Below are 22,110 nucleotides of genomic sequence, written 5' to 3'. Positions count from 1 at the left end.
CACTCACCACAGGCCTCTCATAACTGGCACTTGAGATTGACATCAGTGGAGGCAGAGGCTGATGTGGCTGTTACATAAAAAGGGAAAAGAAACAATTGTGAGTATGCATCCGACTGATGCCTCAGGGCACACTGAAGTGCAAGAGCAAGGCTCCTTGGGAAGGGTCTTTAGGAAGTCTGGCAGGGTCTTGGGGGCCACACTTAACCATGAATAGCTTCACATGTGAGTGAAAACAATGACCCTCACAAAGGGTAGGATATTCTCAAGGCTTTTAGAAAAAGCACTGAACCAAGGACGTAGCCAACTCCTCTACCTCATAGGACAAATCATCTCTTCAGTCTCTGATTCTCCATCTGCAAACTGGGGGTGATAGTACCTGCCTTAAAAGATTGTTGTGGGGTAGAATATAGATGGTATAAATTGCCAATGTTCCTATCAGGCTAAGTGCTCATAATGCTAAAGATTAAAGGATTCCTCTAGATTGTTGATGCTGACCATGATTTCACAGATGAGTAAACCGAGGCCGAGAGAGGGGATGCCCTGTGCCCCGGAGTTTTCAGACATGGATAACCGGTCCCCACCTCCAGGCTCAGCTCTCCCTCCACTTTACTGAGAGGATACCCTGTTGGTGATTTCTGGGTTTTTACTAGATACCTAGCCATAACTGGCCATAACTGGCCATAACCATAACTGAGCTGGCGGTCTAGAGTTTAGAGAGCCTGGTCCTGGAGATGCAGGGGGCCCAGGAAATGCTGACAAATGAAGGAGTGAGAAGCAAAGCGGGGAAGTACTCACGTTGCTGGACAGTGCAGGTGGGGGAGGGCTGTCTGCAGGGATGGGGATCAGTTCTCCCAGCTTTAAGGAAACAGAACATTGAAAATAAAGTATCAACTAGAAATGGTTTGCCTTGTTTTCAAAATATTGATAGGAGTAGATAGGTTTGTGTTTTCTGAGGTTATCGGAAGATGGCTTGTTAAAGGAGGCTCGAGAATTACCTGTAATTTTTTCCAGCCATCTCGGACACGGATGAAAAACTCCGAGCTGTCCCTCAGGTAGATGAACGTCCCTTCTATGACCAAATGTGCTTTCTGCAGCATGTCGTCCATGCTGCTGAGGGCCGTGACCTGTCAGAAAATTCCAGATTCCAGACACGGCTGTTATCAGCCCAGTGGCGCAACTAGGGAAACAGTCTCTTTGAAAAGCCAAATATAGCCATCCCCTCATAGTCAATGAAAAGACTTCTTGTACCACATAGAGATAGAGAATCCATGAATAACTCAAGGACATTCTTTCTGAGAAAACAAAAATATGAATTACCTTGGACACACATCTCCATCGTAATAAACAAATTTAAAAAAGAAGATAATATTCTGTGAGTATAAAGACATTTAAATGCTGTGAAGAGAGTTGTCTTCGTCGGATTTTGGCAAAATCATCCCTTTGTTTTGCCATGTCCAGCTCCTTTGAGAGGCGACACTCACATTGTTAAAAATGTGTCATCTCGTGCTGCTCCTTAGAGATTTTTACATTTGCTTTCACTTGAATAAGAAAGGTAAGTAAATGAGCAACTCCACTCAGACCTTGAATTTTTTTTTTTTTTTTTTTTGGTCTAGTTGGGTAGTTACAATATTAAGTGTGTGATAGAACATGGGGATCTGTCATTTCTGTCTAGAACATGGCCATCTTGGCATAGCCAGGAGCAGACATAAAAGCTGCAAAAAGCTATCAAAAAACATCAAGTCACAAAAGCAGCAGTAGCCTGGAGAGCTTTTACTTTTCATTTCAATGGAGATGATAAAAAATTAATTTTGACCTTGCCTTGAAGATAATGACTTTAAGTATTAAAGAGGCTTAGGCGCCTATGCCCTCCCACAAAGACATTAAATATCAAAATTCCATCACTTGCTGGATAGGTCCTTCCATGGGCAGTGAAATTTCCATCTAAATTCAGTAAAGATCAAAGAGCATTCCTAGGACTCCTGATGCCTGTGTGAGGTGTTCACCCATCTTTCTGTGGCTCATGATCATTCCCCAGTGCTACCCCCTGCTTGTGATCTGCAGGGTAACAAACACACAAGAGACGTTCTTTGGTAGAATGGAGAAGGCTGAATGACCCAGGTCCATCTGACCAGCTCAGTGCTGTGTGATCTTGTTCACACACGATCGTGTTTCCATTTTTTTATGTCACACAATGGGTTCTTATGCTTTAGTCAATTAAAGATTAGAGGAGTAGAACTCAAATCATAAGTGATTTTGTATTCTATGTTTTTTTACTTAATAAATCATCTGGATAACCATTACCTCTACTACTTGTGGAATTGTGCCAATTCTATTGTCCTGGAAACTTAACCCCAACATACAAGATATGCCAATCCCCAAACACTGTAGCTGGAATACTCAGTCACCCCATCCAAAGCAGATGGATGAATACCCGCTGATAGCAATACTGACCAGGTTTCTGGATCCAGGAAGCCCAGGCTGTCCTGGAGGGCCCGGCGGGCCTGGAAGGGCCACAGCTAGGACAGAGAGGAGTAGAGAAATTATAAAAGAGCAAAGTTTCTGGAAAATGCCTTAGTGTCAGCTGGGCATTGTGGGGAGCTTGCACAACCCCTTCACAGCGCTGCAAGGCATTGCACTGAGCAGAGGTCTCAGACACCTTGGCTGGTTGGGGAAGAGCTGAAATCTTTGACTATAGCCCTTGAACAGAGGAGCCTAGCTAGAATGTGTCCATTTTACAAGTGAATGAGCTCCTGTTGTCTCTGTGATTTGAGCTCAGTTTTTTGTCACTTGCACCCCAAAACTTCCTGACTCACACAACTTACTTCACTCGAGACAAACTGAAATAACCACTGAAGAGAGATGACTAACTATTAAAGAGAATAGGGTCAGAAAGAGGAAGAGAAGGTGCTAGGCTGTAAAAGAGGGTGGTGTGGTACAGTGACAGAAGCCCCAACCTTGGGGCCAGGACATGAACTCAGGTTCCCGATTTGTCAATTCCCAGCTGTATGGAGAAACAGCAAATCCTCTGAACCTGTTTCCTCATCTGTGAAATATAAGCAGTCATTTCTTCATGGGGCCATGGTAAGGAAAATACAATTGCTTTGCAACTGTGCAGCATTCAATCAGGGGTTCTTAGTTTTTGATGAGAGTCACAGTGGCCTTAAAATTCAGATCAAGGCTACTGGCCTCTTCCTTAGAAAAATATAAGCATATGTGCATGCACCGCACATACTCATCTCTATAAAATGTTAGTAAGAGCCCTTAAATTCTCTAGGGCTCATGGTTGCCTAATAAGAAACCCTCATGATAGGCAAACATAATGAAGTGTCATTACAGCTATTCCTTTGCTCCCCTTCTACCACTATAATTCCCTGTCCTCACAAACTCGGCAAAGCTCTTGTAGCATTAAGGATGTCTTAATAAGTCCCAGTAAAATTACTCTGAGATTTTTCAGTTCATTGCGAGCAAGTCTACAGTTCCAACTTAGGACTTGGAAATTTATATAGGGTGGTGAATGTCTAGTGGGGAGAGGGTCAGAGGGTGTGGATTTGGCCCCCTACTATGCCTCTTACTAGTACTTGTGACCTTGAGCAAGTCTCTTAACTATTCTGAGCTTCCGTGTCTTCATCCATGAAATGAGTTTTATAGTAATATCCATTTCATCTCCCTCCCAGGGCTGCTATGAAGATAAAATGGGATAATGAATGTGAGAATGTTGTGGGAATTGCGAACCACTGTACATGATGTGCAAGGCAATCCTTGTTCAATGGAGCGAGGAGTCCTGGGGGCCGAGTGTGGGGCCATTATGGAGAACAGGGTGTCTGCATCCTGTTCTGACCCTCTAACATCCCCTCACTACTCTGATTCCTACTCATCGCTCCAGGCTGTGTGAGCACCTGTGGTTTTAATCCCCCCAGCAACTTTCTTTCTTTGCAATATGGTCATCTCTGGCATCTTCCCTTCACCTCTGCAACCATTTGCTTTCAGAAGGAGCTGCAGTATTCTCACATGATCCTGCCTCGTTGGTCACAGGTGACTAGTTCAAGGTTGGGCATCTGGCCCAAGACAAGCCAGTTGGAATCCTTCCTTAGGATTTGCACCAGCCCAGGACTTTTTAAACTGAAAATTAGACAAAGGGCCAAGATTTCTAACTGAAGGTGGAAACTATAAGCTGCCGGTAACCATATTTCCTACCATGCAGAGGATGTGGTCTGTGGTGAAGCATGAAGCTTCACCATGTCATGCAGAGAGAAGACAAAATGTGGCCAGAGACTCCTCACAGGGGTTGAGTCCCTGGATCTGGTTGTTGCCAAGGCCCAGGGGCATGCTGATTGCCCGCACATGGATTGTTTGCCCCCTCCTTCACATCCAAAACACTTCCCTTTTGTTTGATCCAATCTGAGCTACATTTCTGTCACTTACATAGTCCAAAGATCCAAGAGTAAGTCAAAGCCCATCTCCTATGTAAGTTCTCCCGATACCTCAGATGCTGTCGCTCTCCCCTAGGGGGAGGGGGCTCCCACCACACCTGCAGCATGTTGATGCAAACCCCAGAAAATGATGTGCTCATACTATTATTGCTCTGTTGTCTTTTTCCTCCATGGGCACAGTAGGAAGAACAGACTTCAGAGCTGCCCTGATCTGGGTCCTCATCAGCTGGTGTCACTTATTAGCTGTGTGACCTTGGAAAAGTGCCTAAATGTCTCTGGGTCTCACATTTCTTAATGCAGAATGAAGGTGCTAATGCTTTCCTGGAACAGCTTTGTAAGAATTTAATAAAATAATGTAGTGTAAATGGCAGAGTCTGTTTGATGAATGTTCAATAAAAGGAAACATACTCCTATCTCACCCACTTTTCATTTGAGGGGCTGTGGCAACAGATTTTTACAGAATTAGAATCAGCACTGGTCCTCAAGTCTCTAAGGCCTAGGCATTGACAAAGCAGCCAGGAAGTTTCTACCGACAAGGAACATCTTTAGGGAAATAAAAATCAAAACCACATGAGATATCATTTACATGCACCAGGTTGGTGCCGGGGGCAGGAGGCAGTGTGAGGAGCCCTTCACAGTCCTAACCTGCTCCCAGGATAGCTGGAGGTCCGGGTGGCCCTGGTGGTCCTGGTGGTCCAGGGGAACCAGGTCTTCCAAAGCCAGGTGGCCCAGGCAGACCAGGAATACCTGGGGGTCCTTGAGGTCCGACAATAGTCTCCCCCTTCTGGCCCTGTCAAGGTAAGTGCACAGTAACAGATGAGAGAAAGCACAATCAGTTACGTTAATCATGAACAACATGTCCTGTCATTCTATTTAGGAAGCATTTAGAAGAAGTCAATAAATACCAGCTACTGGAACCTCCCTGGTGGCACAAGGGATTAAGCACAGCACTATGAAGCTATCTGCAATCTCTGCAGCACAAGTTCAATCCCCGGTCGGCCAGCGAGCTACCCACATGGCGCAGCAGACCTCTCCTGTCTCACCCACTACTCCCCTCAGCAGTGTATGTTAGTCAGTCTGCCTGTTCTGCTCCCCACTCTCTCTGCTGAATCCTCTTACCCTCCGCACCTCTGGCCTGTGCCCCAGTTCTTGTACGCATAAACAAATAAATCTAATAAATAAATAAATAGCAGCTACTGTTCTCATTATTGTCCATCCCGGGTACACTCAAGTTGGATCAAAGTAAAGAGCAGCAAGCCCGGCCATTGTGTTAATGTCACTACACAGAATCTCAGATAACCCTGGAGTCAGAGGGGCCCAAACTTTGCACTTCACGACGAGGAAACAGAGATCTGTAGAGGGGGCAGGGCTCACCCAAGACCTCCAAGCAGATGAGCTGCAGAGCCAGAAGGAGAGCCCTGGTCTCCTGGCTTTGCTGGGTCTATCCTGAGGGCAAGCTCTGGAACCACAGTTGCTCATGGCCCCCGAAGGTCAATGATCAGATCATGTTTTGGAGGCATAACTCAATTTCCTCTTCAAGGTCTGAAGAAATTCCTCATCCTAAGGAGACCAAGTCTATCTCGGAGCTCCTTCTTTTATAAAATTTCAGAAGGTCAAATTGCTCCTCTAAAAATATCTCCCTCTCCTCCCATGCTGCCTCTGTTATCTGACGTGTTCACTTTTTTCTTTTTTTTTTTTAAGATTTATTTATATATTTACGCAAGCACTGGGTACAGTCAGAAGCGTGGGAGGGTGAGAGAATTCACCAGAGCCAGAGAGGAGAGCAGAGCAGGCAGACTGACGAAGTACACTGCTGAGGGGAGCAGCGGATGCAGCAGGAGAGGTCTGTCACGCCATGTGGGACCCTCGCCCGGCGGCTGGGGATCGAACTGGCGCTGCAGAGGCTGCGGGCAGCTTCACAACCCAGCGCTCAACCACTACACCACCAGGGGAGGCCCTGACGTGTTCACTATTAATAACTTTGTATTGAGCCAATTTTGCACCATAGACATGAGGAAGCAGTGAGGTTAGTGAATGCACATGGCCTTGGCCAGCTCCCTTTCCTCGGGGTCTCCTGCCACCTCCCCATCAGTAGATAAGAATGGGAGAGAGTTGGCCGGTGCCAAGTCCTACCTCCAAGTGAGACCCCCCCTTGCTCTCCAAATGCCCAGTCATACTGGGGGGCTTCAGGGAAAGCTGTGACTCATGGAGGAGGAAGAGGGTGGGGAGGGGTTACTACTCACGACCAGGCCTGGACTTCCTGGCAAACCGGGAGGCCCCGACAAAAAGAAGTCGCTATTAGGGTCCCCCTTTTCTCCTTTGATGCCCCTGTCACCATTCTCCCCCTGGAAGCAGAGAACATTCAGTAAGAGGAGGATGAACCAATCTCTGACATCAGCCCAAGAACTTGGAAACACAATGCTTAGCAGAGAAGAATTACCTTCAGGCTGTTCAGAAAATGTCTCAGGTAAGCTGGATCAAGTGGAGGGCCTGAAAAAGTAATGCTTTATAAAATTCACAATCATAACTTCAGGCATTTAAAGACGAAAGTCTCCTCATTGGCAACCATGATGGTTTGCTATTGGAAGGGGCCTCACGCAGGTTTAGCTAACAGAATAAGGCCAGGTCTGGGGCCCACAACCCAGATAGTGTGAGGTCCTGGGCACAGCCCAGCACTCACTTTGGGCCTTATTTTGCATATGAATCATGAACCACTGGAAGGACTGTTCTCCCGTTACTATGTTCCATCTCCGGCACATGATGCCCATGACTGGGTGGGTCCCTCTAGAACTCAGTGGAGCTCACAGTAGGGATGGTGATATAATTATCTCAACTTTCTGGCTCAGGAGGATATCTCAGGGATAAAACTCAAATGGAAGTTCCAGAACAAGAATTGAAATACCTGGTGGTCCTTGGGCCCCCTGGTCACCTTTCTCTCCTTTGGAGCCAGGAAGACCCCAGGATCCTTTTTCTCCTTTAACACCTGCCACCAACGACACACACATTGAAAATAGTGGAAAATCACCTTTGTTCTACAGAAAATGTTTCTGAGTAAGGTTTCAAACTGAGCCCCTTCAGCAAAGTCCACTAAACAAAGGCCAATTGAAAGCATAAATTCCTTTGCTAAATGATGGGGAGGGCAGAGGTGGATGCATCAGACACAGTTTCCGCTCTGAAAGCTTGGTCTCATCAGGGAGACGGACACAGAGCGGGTAACGGAGGCAGGATGCATAAGAGGTGCCACAGCGATGCCAGCAGGGCTTCATGGGAGTCTGGCAGAGGCTCAGCCGACCCTCTCCTGGACAGTTTAACCGTGAGATTCAACACCAAGCCCAGCTTCTAGTTCTAACTCACCTCTACCAGTGCAGCAGGGTAGGGGAGGGGGAGGAGTAGGAGTGGAGTCTCCAGGCGTATCTGCAGGGGGCCAGCAAAAGATGCTGAACACTGTAAGTTGACGGACCAACTCCACACACCCTCTCTGCAGGGCTTGTGCGAAGGCAGTTTCCAAAGAACTGGCCTTACAGACACCCCCTTATCCTCAGACTCCATGTGGGAGAGGCACCATGGGAGGCTTCTGCGAGCTCAGAGATTGGGAAGGGAAGTGATCCCCTCTCCACCTTGATGGGTGTGTGAACACTAAAACTTTGAATTCCTGGGGAATTCAAAGAGATGAGACAGCAAGCAGCCAGTGCTCCCCAGCCCAGAGATGGGGCATGCAGAACAGATAGGTTTGGAGGCCCAGGCTTCCTGATGTGCGGGGATATGAGAGCAGAGGCATGACTTGCCGCTGGGGGTCAACTGGGAGATGCTGTCTCACCTGCAAGGCCCCACTGATGTTGGGGGAGCCACCTGGGCCAGAACATGGACAACCAAGTGAGGACTCACAAGCCAGTGGGGCAACCTGTTGACCAGGGGCCATGGAGTACAGAAAGGTCTGTCTCTCCCCTGAGCCCAGAGGGCCTGCCAGAAAGGGGAACACCTGGGGATCTGAGAAAGCAAATCCAGCTCTACCTCCTCCTCCTTCCACCTTAGTCATCCAAAGTCATAGGAAATCCCTGGGGTCAGACATCATCAGGGAACCCACCTGGCAGCCCAGGGTGACGGAGTAAAGCCAGGCATGTACTGGGAAGAGACCTTCCCCCATTTAAGTTGCAAGTGTTCAGACTCCTTGATCAAAAGGGGGACATATGACCCAACTGGGTGTGGGGACGGGGACCAGAGTGACTGCTCTCCTGCATGCTCCTGTCACCTGGCGCACCCCTTTTCTGATGTGTGCTAGATAAGCTCCTCCCAGTCTGGACATGCTGAGGTTTACTAGTGAGGCTTCGGGGCTAGCAAGTTTCACACCTCACTGTGCATACACCTCAGGGAGCTTGTTAACCTGCAGCTTCCAATTCAGCAGGTCTGCAGCAGGGCCTGAGACCCTGCCCTGCTAACCAGCTTCTGGCAGATGCTGATACTGCCGGCCCAAGAATACTAGGAAATCAAGGTCTTCCAAGTTCCCAGGATCCCCTTGTTTTAGCTCTTGGTATAAGGCATAATAATTATCTTCTAAATAGTTTCACCTAACAAAGTCCAAGGGCCTGGGTCGCAGGAACAGCATAGGCTTGACCTACCTCCACTAGTGCATGGGAAGGCACCAAGCAAGAAGGGATCAGTAGGTGTTTTGTGAACAAGCCAATGCACCAAAGAGTAAGTGGGGTGGTTCCTGCTTAACTAGTCGGCTCAGGCAAGGTGTGCAAAACGGACAGACAGTGGCGAAAAGCAGAGAGGTGCCCTGCCCCACAGCTCACCTGGGCTCACCTGGCAGCCCTCCCACCACTCTTGTCAACCACTAATCTATACCCAGCCTGGTGCAAATGGAAACTACCATCTGCTGAGCTATGAGCATCTGGGGATGTCCCAGAGAAACCGCAGGGCAAAGAAGGCAGTGTGTACCATGAAAGGTGATGAGTTCTGAATCCCCTGGATGAGAGGCGCCAACCTAGAGAGAGAGAAAGACAAGGTTATACACTGCACCCGTCATGGAAATACACACAGGCAGGTGGCACTGTCCCAGGACGCATGTGGCAGGATGGATGGTGTCAGAGAGTCAAGTTTTCCTTTGGCTCTGGTGTCCTCCCCCCCAATTCCTGAGCATCCCAGCAGTTCCCTGTGCACAGGCATCCCAGGTTTCAACTTGGGGGCTGTTGTGCAGCTGGACTGGGGTACACAGACTGAGAGTTACTGCCAAACAGCTCTCCCAAGGGAAGCCCCAAAATTGAAGATGACAAACCATAGCACACTTGGTGTGGCTAACTCTGAGCAGTCTGTGTCCTTTCTGATCAACTAGGATTGACTCATGTAGGGGTCAAGCATCTGAGCAAGAGATGGAGCCAGCCATGAGGCTGGGCCAGTCATTACCTCTGCTTCTGTGATAATCAAAGCTGAGCGTAATGAGCAGGAACTGGATGGTGGTGATGATTAATAAGGGGTGGGGTGATTTCATTAGATTGGGGGGCATTCTGGTTTCCCCCATTAAGTGCCATGGTCTTGGAGCCCAGGCTATTCTAGACAATATTCTTCCCAGTTCACTCCCTATTCGGGCATTTCTTCATCTATTAAAACAGAGCCACCTATGACCCTGTTCTTACTAGTCCACCTTCCCCTTTTTCACAGTCGATACATGTACCTGTAAAAAACTGGCTGTGAGGGGAAGCATTTATTTTTCAAAATGTCCATTTTAAGAGTTGGTCAAGAAACAGCCACACCCCAGCTCCCCTGTTATCCAGCTGTGTAACACAAAATTTCAAAGTACCAAAAATAGCCCGAGCCTGTCTTTGGCTTCTTTAAAGTAACTCTGCAACCCTCAAAGGTCATAGTTATCACCAAGCGTGCTAGCACAGTCATGGTCACTGTAGGAGCATTTTTACAGCACTTTCAAGTTTGTCAAATGCCATCCCACAGTCAGTCCATTTAAGTCCTGAAGTCGTGTTAGCTGGAAGGGGTTCACTCTTTAGGGTCACCAACTTGGGGTGGGACCAGGAACAGGCTTCACCTCTGGGCTGCTGTTCTCTTGTATGGTAAGAAGTTGGGCTGCAGGGATCTCTCAGGAGATTTGAGTTTTTATGTTTCCCTTCAGCTGTCAGGATAAACATGACGGGGGCTGCAGTGGTCCTCAGGGCAAGCGGGCATCAGCAGGCCACTGACACGGGTGGGCCCTGTCCTTTGCCTTCCAGGCTGGCATTCCCAGGCTCTGAGCTGCAGACCCAAGTGACTCAACGCAGACTGCTCTCTGGGCAAAAACGCAGCCAAACAGCATCATTTTGTAGCCTCTGACCCAAGCCTCATCCCTACCTCCAGCGCATCAATTACTAACCCACTTGGAACTTGCCAAGCTCCTTAGAGCTGAGCCCATACCTGTCTAGGTCACCTCTGTGTCCCACAAGCAGAATACCTGGTGCTCAATAAATATTTGTTGACTGAATGAGAGAATAATCAGATCCAGCTCCATGGCAAATGCCCATGTAAGAGAAGGCCCGCCCTCCCTGTGTTGCTTGCAGTATGCATGAAACCTCAGGGACAATGTAGCTGATTGGCTGAGTGGGGGGTGCTTGTCTGACCCCGCATGTCCCTGGACCTGCCCTGCTGGCTGGGAGACCTGAGATATGACCCCAGGGCTGTCAGCCCCAGGACCTGGGAGAGGTCCGTGAACTTCTCTGAGTCACAGTTTGGAGAGGTACTCCCTGCCTCTCGGGGTGCTGAGCTGTGCGATAACAGGGTGACTGGGGAAGGGCGGCACATTATAAACCACAGAATATTATGGGTTACAGGGTTTAGCCCCAAATTCCTAATGCAGAGAGCACAGTTCAGAACTGCTTTTTTTTTTCTCATCTGCATTTGAGGCGTCTGTTTCCCTCCTGTTTAAACTGCCCTACGCATGATGCTAATGTGGTTATGGAAACCAAAGGCACATGTTTTGACTGTATTAAAAGAAACACTGCCAGCGTGTGGCCCCTTAGAAGACCCAGCGAGCTTCATTGCCATAACCTGTTATCTACAAGCTTCTTGTCGCTTAAAGGTCTACAGGAAGGTGACAGAAGACGTGAAAGAGGGCATTGGCAAATAGAAGAGGCCCACGAGGCAAGAGTGATGCTCTCTGCATTGCTCTCTGTGCCAACCCCCGGCTCGCAGGCAGGGGCTGCGTGTTACTCACTGGTGTTTTGCAGTGTGGCCGCGGGGGTACTGGGAAGACCGCCTGTGGTGAGCAAGAACAAGAGGCTGTCAGGACACCTGGCTCCAGTTTAGGCCGATCTGGTCCCATTCCTGCTCCCCATTGAAGGCCGCCTCCCGGTCACCCGACTTACTCCTTTGATGTTAACCATAGCTCCAGGTGGTCCGGGGGGCCCTGGGGGACCAGGTAAGCCAGGTGGGCCCTGAAGGGAGAAAGGAAAGGCTGTTGTCCAGTTCAGGTTGTTATGTGTGCAGAGGCAGCTGCAGGACACTCCCCTGGATTTAAGGCACAATAGAAAAGAGGAAAGAAGTTTCCTCCAAAGCCAGCAATTTCTCCCCCAGGCAGGCCTCTCCCTTCGATGGAGATCATCTACATCCATGACCTCACTGCATCTTCACAATGATCCATGCGGGAGACCACAGTGCAAGTATTGTCTTTGGTTTACATATGGAGAATGTGAGGCCCAGAGAGGGAAAGTCACCTGCTCAAGGTCACACAGCAACTTACTGCAGAACTGAGATTTGGGATCCAAAGACCCCCCCTCTCCCACAGCAGTGCTCAGCCAGTGCTGGGTCTACCACCTCTCTCTATCACGGGATTCCAGATAGAGAGTTGGGGGTGGAGAGTTGAGGGTAGGGGTGGCCTTCATATGAAATGGTGCCTGGGAGAACACCTCACGGATGCAAGAATAAATGCAAAATTCTCGTTAGATGCAGAGTCATGTTCACAGCCAGGACAGTCTGGCCAGATCACTCAGTGTTTCCTCGGCCAAGCCTGGAGCCCAAGCAGGACCACGTAGCAGTGAGGTTCTGACCTCAGGTGTGAGACAGTTACCCCACAGGCAAGGTTCACGGGAAGGTTCACAGGCAAGGTTCCCTGTGGGAAGGCACCGTGTCCGGGGGACCAGGCAGCTCCAGTCCACCATGTTAGGAGGACCAGTCTTGATGAGGGTGTCAGTCCCAGCACTTCAGGACAATTACATTTCTGGATTTCTGGATGTAAAAAGCTTAGACAGTGTGGTGCAAACCGAAGAAGCAACAGACTTGGAGCTGCCTTTGCATCTCAGCTTGGTGTTTACTGATGGGGTGACATTCAGTGGGTCACTTCATTTCTGTAGGGCCCATTTCCTCTCATGTCAAACAAGAACCCCAGAGTGTCTGTTGAGATAGTTTTTATCAAGACTGAGATCCTGTCCTCAAAAGTATTTTGTAGAGTGCCCGGCACACAGTAGGTGCTCCATAAGTGTTGGTGGCCTCCTTACTCTAGAACGTGGACCCTGCTGATGCCCCAAAGTCTTCCTTTGACAGTCACTCACATACCTTTACTGAGCCCCAGTGAGATGGGAAATCCATGGGCAGTGGGTTAGAGGGAAACGGGTTATTATAACCCCAGAGGCTGAAGACCTGGGGCTTGAAGTCAGATACCCTCAGCATGCGGGTGACTCTCTCCCTCCCCCTGGGTCTGCCTGAGGAAGCTTTCTCTGTCAGGGTGCTTTCAGTGGCAGGCACCCTCCTGAGAGTGAGCTGTCTAAGAACCCCACACTCTGGTCCAGGCTCTCTCATCCTCCCCTAACACAGGCCTGTTCCTCTGAACTGTAGCCCCGGCGTGCCTTGGGGTTGGGGTACTCACCGGTATCATAATCCCCCGATCTCCTTTGGTGCCCTTGAGGCCGTTCAGTCCGGGGCGACCCTGAAACCCACGGGAAACACCTGAGTAACCCCAGCACCCACAGGCCTCCCTTGCATCCATCTCAGGAACACTGATACCTACAGGTCGTCCGGGGAGGCCAAATTCTCCTTTATGTCCTGGTGGTCCTTTGGGCCCCTAGAGGCAAACCAAATAGCAGATTAGAAAAGAATAATTCCAGGTCAGGGAGCCCTGAGGAGCTGGCTGCCTGCCTGCCTGCCTTTGTGGGCAGTATCCACAATGAGCCACTGGCAGGAGGAAGGAGAGCGAGGAATAATGATGAAGTGTCCACCTGTCTGACTCCATGTCACCTGGCCTCTCTGCTCTCAGCTGGAAGCCCCAACTCATCCCCTTCCCTCACATCCTGCTGCAGGCCACACCTCATCCCACACTCTGGACCAACCCTTCTCTGTCAGTCAGGCTAACAAAGAAGTAAGAAAGTCAGGAGCTCTGGCCTCAGCTTCCAGTTAGCCCAGTGCTGGGCCAGCTCAGATAGTGGATCTCAGTCTCATGTCCCAGGACTCCTCATGTCCCCTTTAGGATAATGAGCCTTCCATTGGAACCATGCTGATCTTGTCTGATAATGTCCAGATCTTGGTTCCTGCCTTCCTTCTACCTGCCCCTGAGCACCAGAGTCTTGGCCTGGTCCCCCAGTTCTCCAGGTGAGGCCCATAGCTCCTAGTCTAGTATTGGCTTTCTGGGGTCCAAATGCTTCTTCAGCCACTGCTCTGATCCAACCTCTTGCAGGGATCCTGATGGCCCCAGGCATCTGGATAGCTACAATGCACTGTATCTTCCCACAAGTTCTACCTTGGTCCATACCTTCCATGCCCTGTTTTCCAGGGGGTTGCCTGGCCTCAGCCTCTAGCCATGCAAGCCCTTTCTTCCTGCTCCACTAACACATGCAGCAGGTTCTTCAGCCCTTGGCTGGGAGTTCTTTATTCTCACCCACATTGTAAGGAAACAACGCCAAACAAAACCATGTTATTCCAGGTTGGCATGGTTTTGGTATACATAATTTCTTTAAATTCACAGTTTCTTAGAACCTCTTGACCACATGAAGTAAGGACTTAGTAGAACCACGTGCCCCGGGAAGTGAGAGCTAAAGACTCAACTGAAACAGGCTTTGTCTGTGAGGTACTCAGCCCACATTCCTCTTAGGGAAAGCAAGCAGAGACAGCTATTAATGGAGTACAGGTCACCTGGTGATGCATCCTAGGGCAGAGTTTCTCAAACATCAATGTGCGTAGAAGTCACCTGGGATTTGGTCGAAATGCAGATCCAGTAGGTCAAGGGCAGGGCCTAACATTCTGCATTTCTAACAAGCCCCAAGATGTTGCTGATTCACAGGCCACGCTTTGAATAATGAGGTTTGAGTGAACGTGTTATGGAGTAGTAAGCGATACTAGCCCACACGTAGCTTTATGTAAATTACAAGACGGTGCCCCCTTGCTGTCTGTGCTTGGCAAACTGCAGTGCTGAGTGGCATGTCCATCCATGGCAGCCTGCTGGCCACTGCTGCTAACTACTGGTAATGCCCATGGTACTGAATGTAAGCAGTAACCAGAGGCTGGCAGGACTCTCCCAGTCTGCCTCAGCCCCCAGCCAGCCCTCTCCAGGGCACCCTTTCTGCCTGACATAAGGGACCAAAGGTCTCAGAGGCCCTTGGAATGAAGCACCGTGGAAGCTTGGGGCCCTTCACCAAGGACACGTGTCTGTCATAGAAACATGAGGTCCTTTCTTCCCAGGCCTGACACCCAGCTTCAGCCAAACAAACGCATGCACCATTCCCCCATCCACCTTGCTTCAAGGGTGAAGGGCACGTATTGACTGGAGGTGGTGGGGTGAGATGGGAAAAACCTGGAAAGCCTGACAAGCTGGGTTCAAATTCCTGCTGTGCCACTTACAAGCTGCGTTAGTGGGCAAGTTACCTAACCTGTGTGAACTTGGATTCCTGGTCTACAAAGTGGGGGTTCTGACAGTCACCTCTTAGGATGGTGAGGATGAGACAAGGGGGATCTCTGTGAACTATCAGTGCCTGACCTACAGTAGATGTTCCACATCTTAATATTCTTGCGTCGGGGGAAGAATACAGACAAAGAAGTTTACGGTTAATCCTAACCGATAGCTTCAAAACTGTTCAGCAGCCCAATGGTTATAGATTCCTGGAGCAGAAAAGCAAGATGGCCCTAGGATGTCAGAGTACTTCAACACCCTCCACTTGCAGATGAGAAACGAAAACCCTGAGAGAGAAGAGGACCCAGTTAAGTAAGTATGATCCAAAAATCCCACGGAGTTTTGTGCAGTCCTTTTGAGGGGTTCCCTGGTGATGGCAATCTTTTGCTGGCAACTGTGGTCTAACTGTGCTCAATACCATTCGGTTCTCCTCTTCTTCCTGGACACACACATCTTCTAAATCACATTTCTGAGACCCCTCCACCTTATGTGCACATTAGTTCTGGTCAATGGAATGTGCTAGAAGTGATGTTCATCGTCTTGCATGGCCTCTTCCCCTTCCTCAACCTCAGTTTTCCCATGGGTAAATGCCATCATGGCCTTTAATCTACAAGGTAGCAGAGTCACAGACACAAGTATCCTGGGATCCTGAGTCACTGCTTGGAGGGGAGAAGCCAAGGAGCAGCAACCATAGTAGACTTTGCAAAAACGAGTGGTTATTATGTTAAAGCGCTGTGATTTTTATTTGGTTGCAGCTGGCCTTCTCTAAAACACACACTATTTGCCACATCCTTTTTATTTCACAATTGATATTTCACAACCTAATTGAGTCAAAGTATGATAAAGGCTTCAAATCCCAATCCACACCCAGTTGGGACACTCTATAGCTTACCATTGGTCCTGGGGCTCCATGAATTCCAGGTTCACCCTAAAACAGGGAAACACAGACTTGTCACTCAGAGGAACACTGTGGCAGAAGCAAAGAAGGGATACAGATGTGTACCTTCAAGATCTGCTGACATCATTACCTTTTTCCCCCTCAGTCTTTCCAGAGGAACTTCCCCGGTCAACAGGGAGCCCGGCTCTCCCTTCTCTCCCTGTAATTCAGAGAAACTTGCATGAAGTTGGGGCTCCCCCATGATCATTGCCTTATCGAGGGGCTCACTAGGCCTCTCAGTCCAGATGCCAGGACTCTACTTGCCTTCCTCCTACCCCTCCACCCCCACTCCTTCGACATGACCTCTTGAGAGTATTGCAACAGCCTCCCAAGGGATTGATAGTTCTCTGGGCCAGCCCCTCTGCACACTTTCAGAGTCACTGTGTGAAAGCACAGGCCGGGGTCTTGCATGTCCCTCCAGGGCTTCCCACTGACAAATCAACATTCCCACTCTCTGTCCTTCAGGAACTAGCCCCCAACAAGCTCCCTGCCACCTCTTGTTATATGACCCCTCTAGGAATCTTGGCTCCTCATATATTTGGGGGCTTGCTTTCCTAATAACTTGACTTGATATCTGTTCCCACCAAGAAGCCTTAGTTTTGTTAAAACACCTGAAATTGGGAAAAAGACAAGATATGAATACGATAGGCCTTTCTCAACACAGGGGCCCTGTATCCCCCTGGGGAACTCTAACTCCGAACTCCAGGTTCTCAGGAATTGATCACTGAATTGATCAGGCAGAGCTATCTCAATGTTGGGAAACAGATAGAAGGGTAAACTGGTGGCAGAGACACAGGATTCTTCCTTGAATACTGTCCTCAGCAGAGCCATCTACTATCTTAGGAGGCTTCCAAGAAAACGTATATCTAGAGAAAAGGCCAGGTGGAGGAACCTTCTGTATCACTCTGGGGTTTGGTCCCCAACCTTCAATATTGGCACTTGGTGGGCTGGGCTGAACACACTGAAGCAACAGGCCAGAGGCAGCCAGGGAAGTGTGCCAAAGCAAGCAGAGCAGCCTCTTCTCTCCATCCCCCTAAAACCACACCTGATATTTGCATCTTACCCCTTGCTGGTGAGTAAAGGAGGTCCTGAGCACGCCAGCAGCAAGAAGAAGCAAGCACAAAAGCATTAGAGGCAGAGTGAGAGGAAGTACATTAGCTCTATCAGCAGCAACAGAGCTGCCCAGGCACCTATCTCAGCAGGAATGGCATATAGGCCCCCCTCACTCCTTCCGACCTCGCCCCACAGTAGACAGTGTTCAAAGTAAGGGCCACCCTTGCTTGATTAGCCTCCTCCCATGCTGCACATGCCTTGGGCCCATCCTATCTCTGTAGACCCACAGCAGCAAGAAGCTTCCCAAGATATCACCCCATGTGGAGTCCAACTTAGACCCCTTGGCCAACTCACAGAACCTTTTCCCACACCAAATTATGGCCCAACAGACACTGGAGCCCCAGTGTGGCAAGGCAGTGGGAAAGAAGAAAGAGAAAAACCTATCATTCTCTCCTCTTACAGACACATCCGTCCCCCCTTGACAAAGCCCTGTGCAGGCTCCAGGGCTGCACAGCACCCCAAGGCTTTGAACAGACCTCCGTTACAACAGGGACCATGCTCTCTGTTGGATCCTTGCATATCTGTTCTTCATATTTTATTTCTATATCCCTAGTGCCTAGGAGAGGAAGCTGGCTATCCCTGGAGGCTCAATGGATGAAATATGGATGAGCACATAAATGGGTAGATGAATACATGGACCAATCCAGAATCTCTGTGATCTCTTTATGGATGTCATTCTCTCATTATCTATAAAAACTAACTGGGAAGTTAATGCTAAGAAGCAACAGTCAGTCCAGTTCTGGGCAGTTCTCAGCAAGGGCCATTCATGCTAAATATCTATTCCAAAGATCTTGGCCCAAGACTGCTATCCAGCTGCAGAAAGCCCAGACTGATCATTCCCAAATATCAGCATTCATTGCATTCATTTTCATCCAACAAATGTTTTGAGTACCAGGTCCAGTGCTAGGTACTGGAGCTGGCTCTCAGAGAGAACACACTCGAACCTAGGTGCCCAGCAGGCAGGTTGACCAAGCACAGCACATGTGAAAACAGCATTCACGGAGGACTGGGTTAAATGCTTTTTATAAACTGATGAAAATCAGTATCTCCATTCACAACCCACCTTTGCCCTGGAGGAACCTTGAGATTATTATAAAAGTTAACAGCTGTGACTGCTAATAGATATGGAATTTCTTTTTGGCACTAAGAAAATGTTCTAGAATTAGGTAGTGGTGAGGGTTGCATAACTTTGCTATACTGTAAATCACTGAACTTTAAAGAGATGGATTTTATGGCATATGAATTAGAGTTTAAACTTAAAAAAAGTTAATAGCTACTTTTAACCAATCTGAAATATTCCAAATTCTGGAATACAATCTCACCCAGATACCTGGGTTTCTCTTACCTGTTCTCCTTTCAGTCCTGGAAAGCCAGGCACACCAGTGTCACCTTTTGGTCCTCTGGGGCCCTGGAAAGAATCATCAGAGTCTTGAGTTGTTTGTCAAGATTTTAAAAAATTTTAAGCAAGCGGAAGTTTTATATTGTTTTCCAAAAAGTAGAATAAAGAATGCCAGTCCCCTAGTGGGAGGGAGTCATAATTAGCCATGAAGTTTTTCTAATTTTAAGTGGTCAAGAAATTGTGGTCTGGTGGAGAGATAACAGACTGAGTGTTAGGAAGCTGGAGGCCCCATGCCTGTTTGAATTTTGCTTTCCTCTAAAGGGCACTATTGACACAGCCTGGTCCTGCCGTCTCTGCTCATCCCATGGGGCCTCCAGGCCATCCTGCAGCCTGCCTCCTCCCATCATTCACCTTCCATGCCTCACTGCCTTTCCCTGGCTCCCCACTATCTCTGGGGTGTCATGCAAATATCCTAAACTAACATCCACACCCAGCCCAACCAACCACAGGACCTCACCTTCTATCCATCAAACTGTGGAGCCGAGCCTTTCCCCTTAACTTCTTGAACATTCCCGCTGCCTCTGCACTTTGGCTCATGCAGAAATGCCCTTCTCTCCCTATGCTGGGCCAAATTCTGCACTCCCAGTTCAAGGTGACCTCTTCTCAACTCCAACACACTTTTTATCTGTGACAATAACTCACACAGATGTCTGCCCCCAAAGGCATTACTTAGCTTTTCACAAGTTCCTGTCCTGTCTTCTGGGCTAAAGGGTGACTTACCCATGAGACAGAGGCTTTCAAATAGTAATTATTTTTTAACAATGAAACTCTTCTCACTCTTTTTTCCAAATACAGTCTTAAATGAAGTTTCAATAAATACATTATACCAAATGGGGCATCCTTACTGGAGGTCAATGGCCTGGCTCCTGCCTATTTGCCCCACTCCTTACTCCCTGTAGTGGCTTGTGGGGCTCTCAAGAGTCAGGGGCTCCCCTGGGAACACAGAACCAGTTATTTAGAGGAAAATGTGTCGGGAACATGCTCTGAATTTGCAGCAGCCAAGCTGGGGCTGAGCTCAAAGGTCTGGCCTCCATTCTTCCTGGCCAAGGGGTCCCTCTGTGACTGGCATTCCTGCCTATGGATTTTTTTTTTCCTCCTCAGCTTTTTAATGTCTAGTTTACATGCATTTTTAGTATCATCATAGGACACATTCTTTTTAGAAAAATGTATAACGTTAAGAAAGAAGTCACTTTAATTCCACCATCAAGAATACATTTCTATTGCATTTTTGATAAATGTCCTTCATTTATCCTGGAGGCAGTACAAGTCACCTTTGGCATCACGTGTTTCTGAGGTGCAGTGTCTTGAAGAAATTATACAGCTCTCACTCTAAGCTAGGCCTTGGGCTTTAGCACAGCCTCAAACATTTATATAAAATTGATCATCTTCTACACAGAAATGCACTTTCATCTTCCATGGTGAAGCCCCATAGTGGGGCTCACAGACTATCAGGATTGGATTTCTATAAGCCCATGATAGTTTTCTTCCCCTCATCTAATTTCTTTAGGAACATTATCTACTTGGAATCTATCTACTTGAAATGTCTGACTCAACCACTCGTATTCATAGAAGCCAACCACCAGCTCCAACATCTGTGGTCTCTGGAGCAGCGAGATGAGCAAGACCCGACTCTCTACAAGTTGCAAGTCCAGAAAACAAAGACAAGGGCACAAACAAGCATTATTCAAGGTGTCACCACACCCCTGAACCACTGCAGAGGTGAAAATAAAGGAGGGAGCGATCCCTCCAGGCAGAGGCAATGAAGAATGGTTACATGAACAAGATAGTGCCAGAGTTCGGTTTTGCAGATGAGAAGAAGGGCATTCCAGGTAGAAGGGGCACAGCTGCAGGGCACAGAGGAAAGACAGTTACTGTGGTACTTACCGGAAATCCTGGCAGCCCAGGGATACCATTCGGTCCCTGTGACACACAAAGACAAATCAGTCAGGTTAGAATTGTCATTTTCAGGGTCAGAAGGAACGCCACGCCACGGGAGCCCACGCCCTCCCAGAGGCCTAAACATGTTCCCACGCAGAGGGGCTCAAGGTCCACTTTGCAGAAGAGAATGGGAGACCTCAAGGGAAGGGCCTGGTAAAGTCACACAGTGACGAGCCATGAACTGCTCTGGCGCCCAACACCCCTGCCCCCCAGCCAGAACCCCCTCACTTTAAGTTGCAGCCTCCTCAGGGAAATCTTGTAGGGGCTGAAACATCTAGAGGCAAGAATGCAGCACTTGGAAGCAGAACAAATAAACCCTGAGGAGTGGGCCCAGAAGGTGAGCTGGGGTACTTGGGGGTGGAAGTGGGGCATGTTGGGGAAACTCAGCTCCTTTTCCCCAGTGGGAGTGAGAATGGAAAGATCCTGGAACACAGAGCTTGTAGTTCACTCCAGGACTCTCCCTCCCACCAGCCTAGACCCACATGCCTATTAGAGCAGAGGAGTTTAGCAGAATATAGATAGAAAGAGATGACAGGATGACAAGCTTCCTGATAGAATGTGTATAGACAAACCCAGGAGAGGCTGGGACTTAAATCCTCTCGGGGAGGGAACTACCTCTGAGGAGGAAAAGCCTGATGCTCCATTAGGCTGGATCAGGATGAAAGGATGAAGAAGATGCTTGAGGGCCTGGATTTGCCCAAGGAGGACAGTGATTGGGAAGGGGTGGAGAGAGAGGGGTGGGGGTGCAGACATGTAGGCAGACAAAGCCCAGAACTCGCAGAACAGGGATGCTGAATCTTGGAGCACAGGCCGTCTGTGATTTGCTACCACCCTAAATGCTAATCATTTGAGCAGAACCATGATTCTCTGTGAATGGGGTTTTTTCTGGTTAGCTTGTTTGCTTTAGGGTTTATTGGGGATGATCAGTAGAAACCCAGTGGTTGGGGTGCAGAGGGAGTGAGACAACCCACCAAGAGGTCACTCAGCAGGGAAACCTCCCAGATACTCGCAGAAATCTTGAGGAGGACAGCAGGCTTTCCCCACGATGTGGGGGAGGGGGGTTCAGATCAACCTTCCTGGGGACTGCAGGCATGGGTGGCCCCAGTGGACACTGAGCTACACAGCTGTGGGTGGACAACCTCAATCTCACATCAGCTAACATAGAACACCAGTGTACAAAGCAGTTTCAATCCATCACCTCTTACAAGCTGCCCCAAAAGCTGCTGAGGTGTCATCAGAGAAAAGCATCAGAGGCTCAGGGTGGAGATGGGACTGGGACCCCAAAGTTCCTAGGCCTGAACTCTTTCTCTTCCAGATGCTGGAAGATGCAACAAGGGTTTACTGCACAGGCTGCAGGAGGAAGCCTCCTTCCTCATAAAGAGGTGCCAGGGACTGACTGTGGCCTTGTAGAACAGTGCAGCTTCTCTGTGTGTTTCCA

At 48.8% G+C, this 22,110-nt stretch overlaps 1 protein-coding gene across 1 annotated transcript in view; it reads right to left on the bottom strand.

The window, feature by feature from the left end:
• The window catches only part of COL15A1 (collagen type XV alpha 1 chain), a 96,351-nt gene that overhangs the window by 11,606 nt on the left and 62,635 nt on the right, over window positions 1-22,110 (bottom strand). Inside the window, exons 22-38 of the mRNA XM_037494223.2 lie at window positions 20,619-20,654; window positions 18,681-18,743; window positions 16,314-16,382; window positions 16,178-16,213; window positions 13,414-13,467; window positions 13,273-13,332; window positions 11,777-11,845; window positions 11,626-11,667; window positions 9,369-9,414; window positions 7,333-7,413; window positions 6,871-6,920; window positions 6,674-6,775; window positions 5,076-5,220; window positions 2,452-2,516; window positions 996-1,124; window positions 796-855; window positions 8-67 (exon numbers count right to left, since the gene is read on the bottom strand). Coding sequence (XP_037350120.1) covers window positions 8-67; window positions 796-855; window positions 996-1,124; window positions 2,452-2,516; window positions 5,076-5,220; window positions 6,674-6,775; window positions 6,871-6,920; window positions 7,333-7,413; window positions 9,369-9,414; window positions 11,626-11,667; window positions 11,777-11,845; window positions 13,273-13,332; window positions 13,414-13,467; window positions 16,178-16,213; window positions 16,314-16,382; window positions 18,681-18,743; window positions 20,619-20,654 — 1,167 coding nt within the window. The remainder of the gene's footprint in view (window positions 1-7; window positions 68-795; window positions 856-995; window positions 1,125-2,451; window positions 2,517-5,075; window positions 5,221-6,673; window positions 6,776-6,870; window positions 6,921-7,332; window positions 7,414-9,368; window positions 9,415-11,625; window positions 11,668-11,776; window positions 11,846-13,272; window positions 13,333-13,413; window positions 13,468-16,177; window positions 16,214-16,313; window positions 16,383-18,680; window positions 18,744-20,618; window positions 20,655-22,110) is intronic.

Source organism: Talpa occidentalis, unplaced genomic scaffold (assembly GCF_014898055.3).
Source record: "Talpa occidentalis isolate TD23 unplaced genomic scaffold, MPIMG_talOcc4v2.1 talOcc4.7, whole genome shotgun sequence".
Taxonomy (NCBI): domain Eukaryota; kingdom Metazoa; phylum Chordata; class Mammalia; order Eulipotyphla; family Talpidae; genus Talpa; species Talpa occidentalis.
This window is presented reverse-complemented; position numbering and strand designations above follow the sequence as displayed.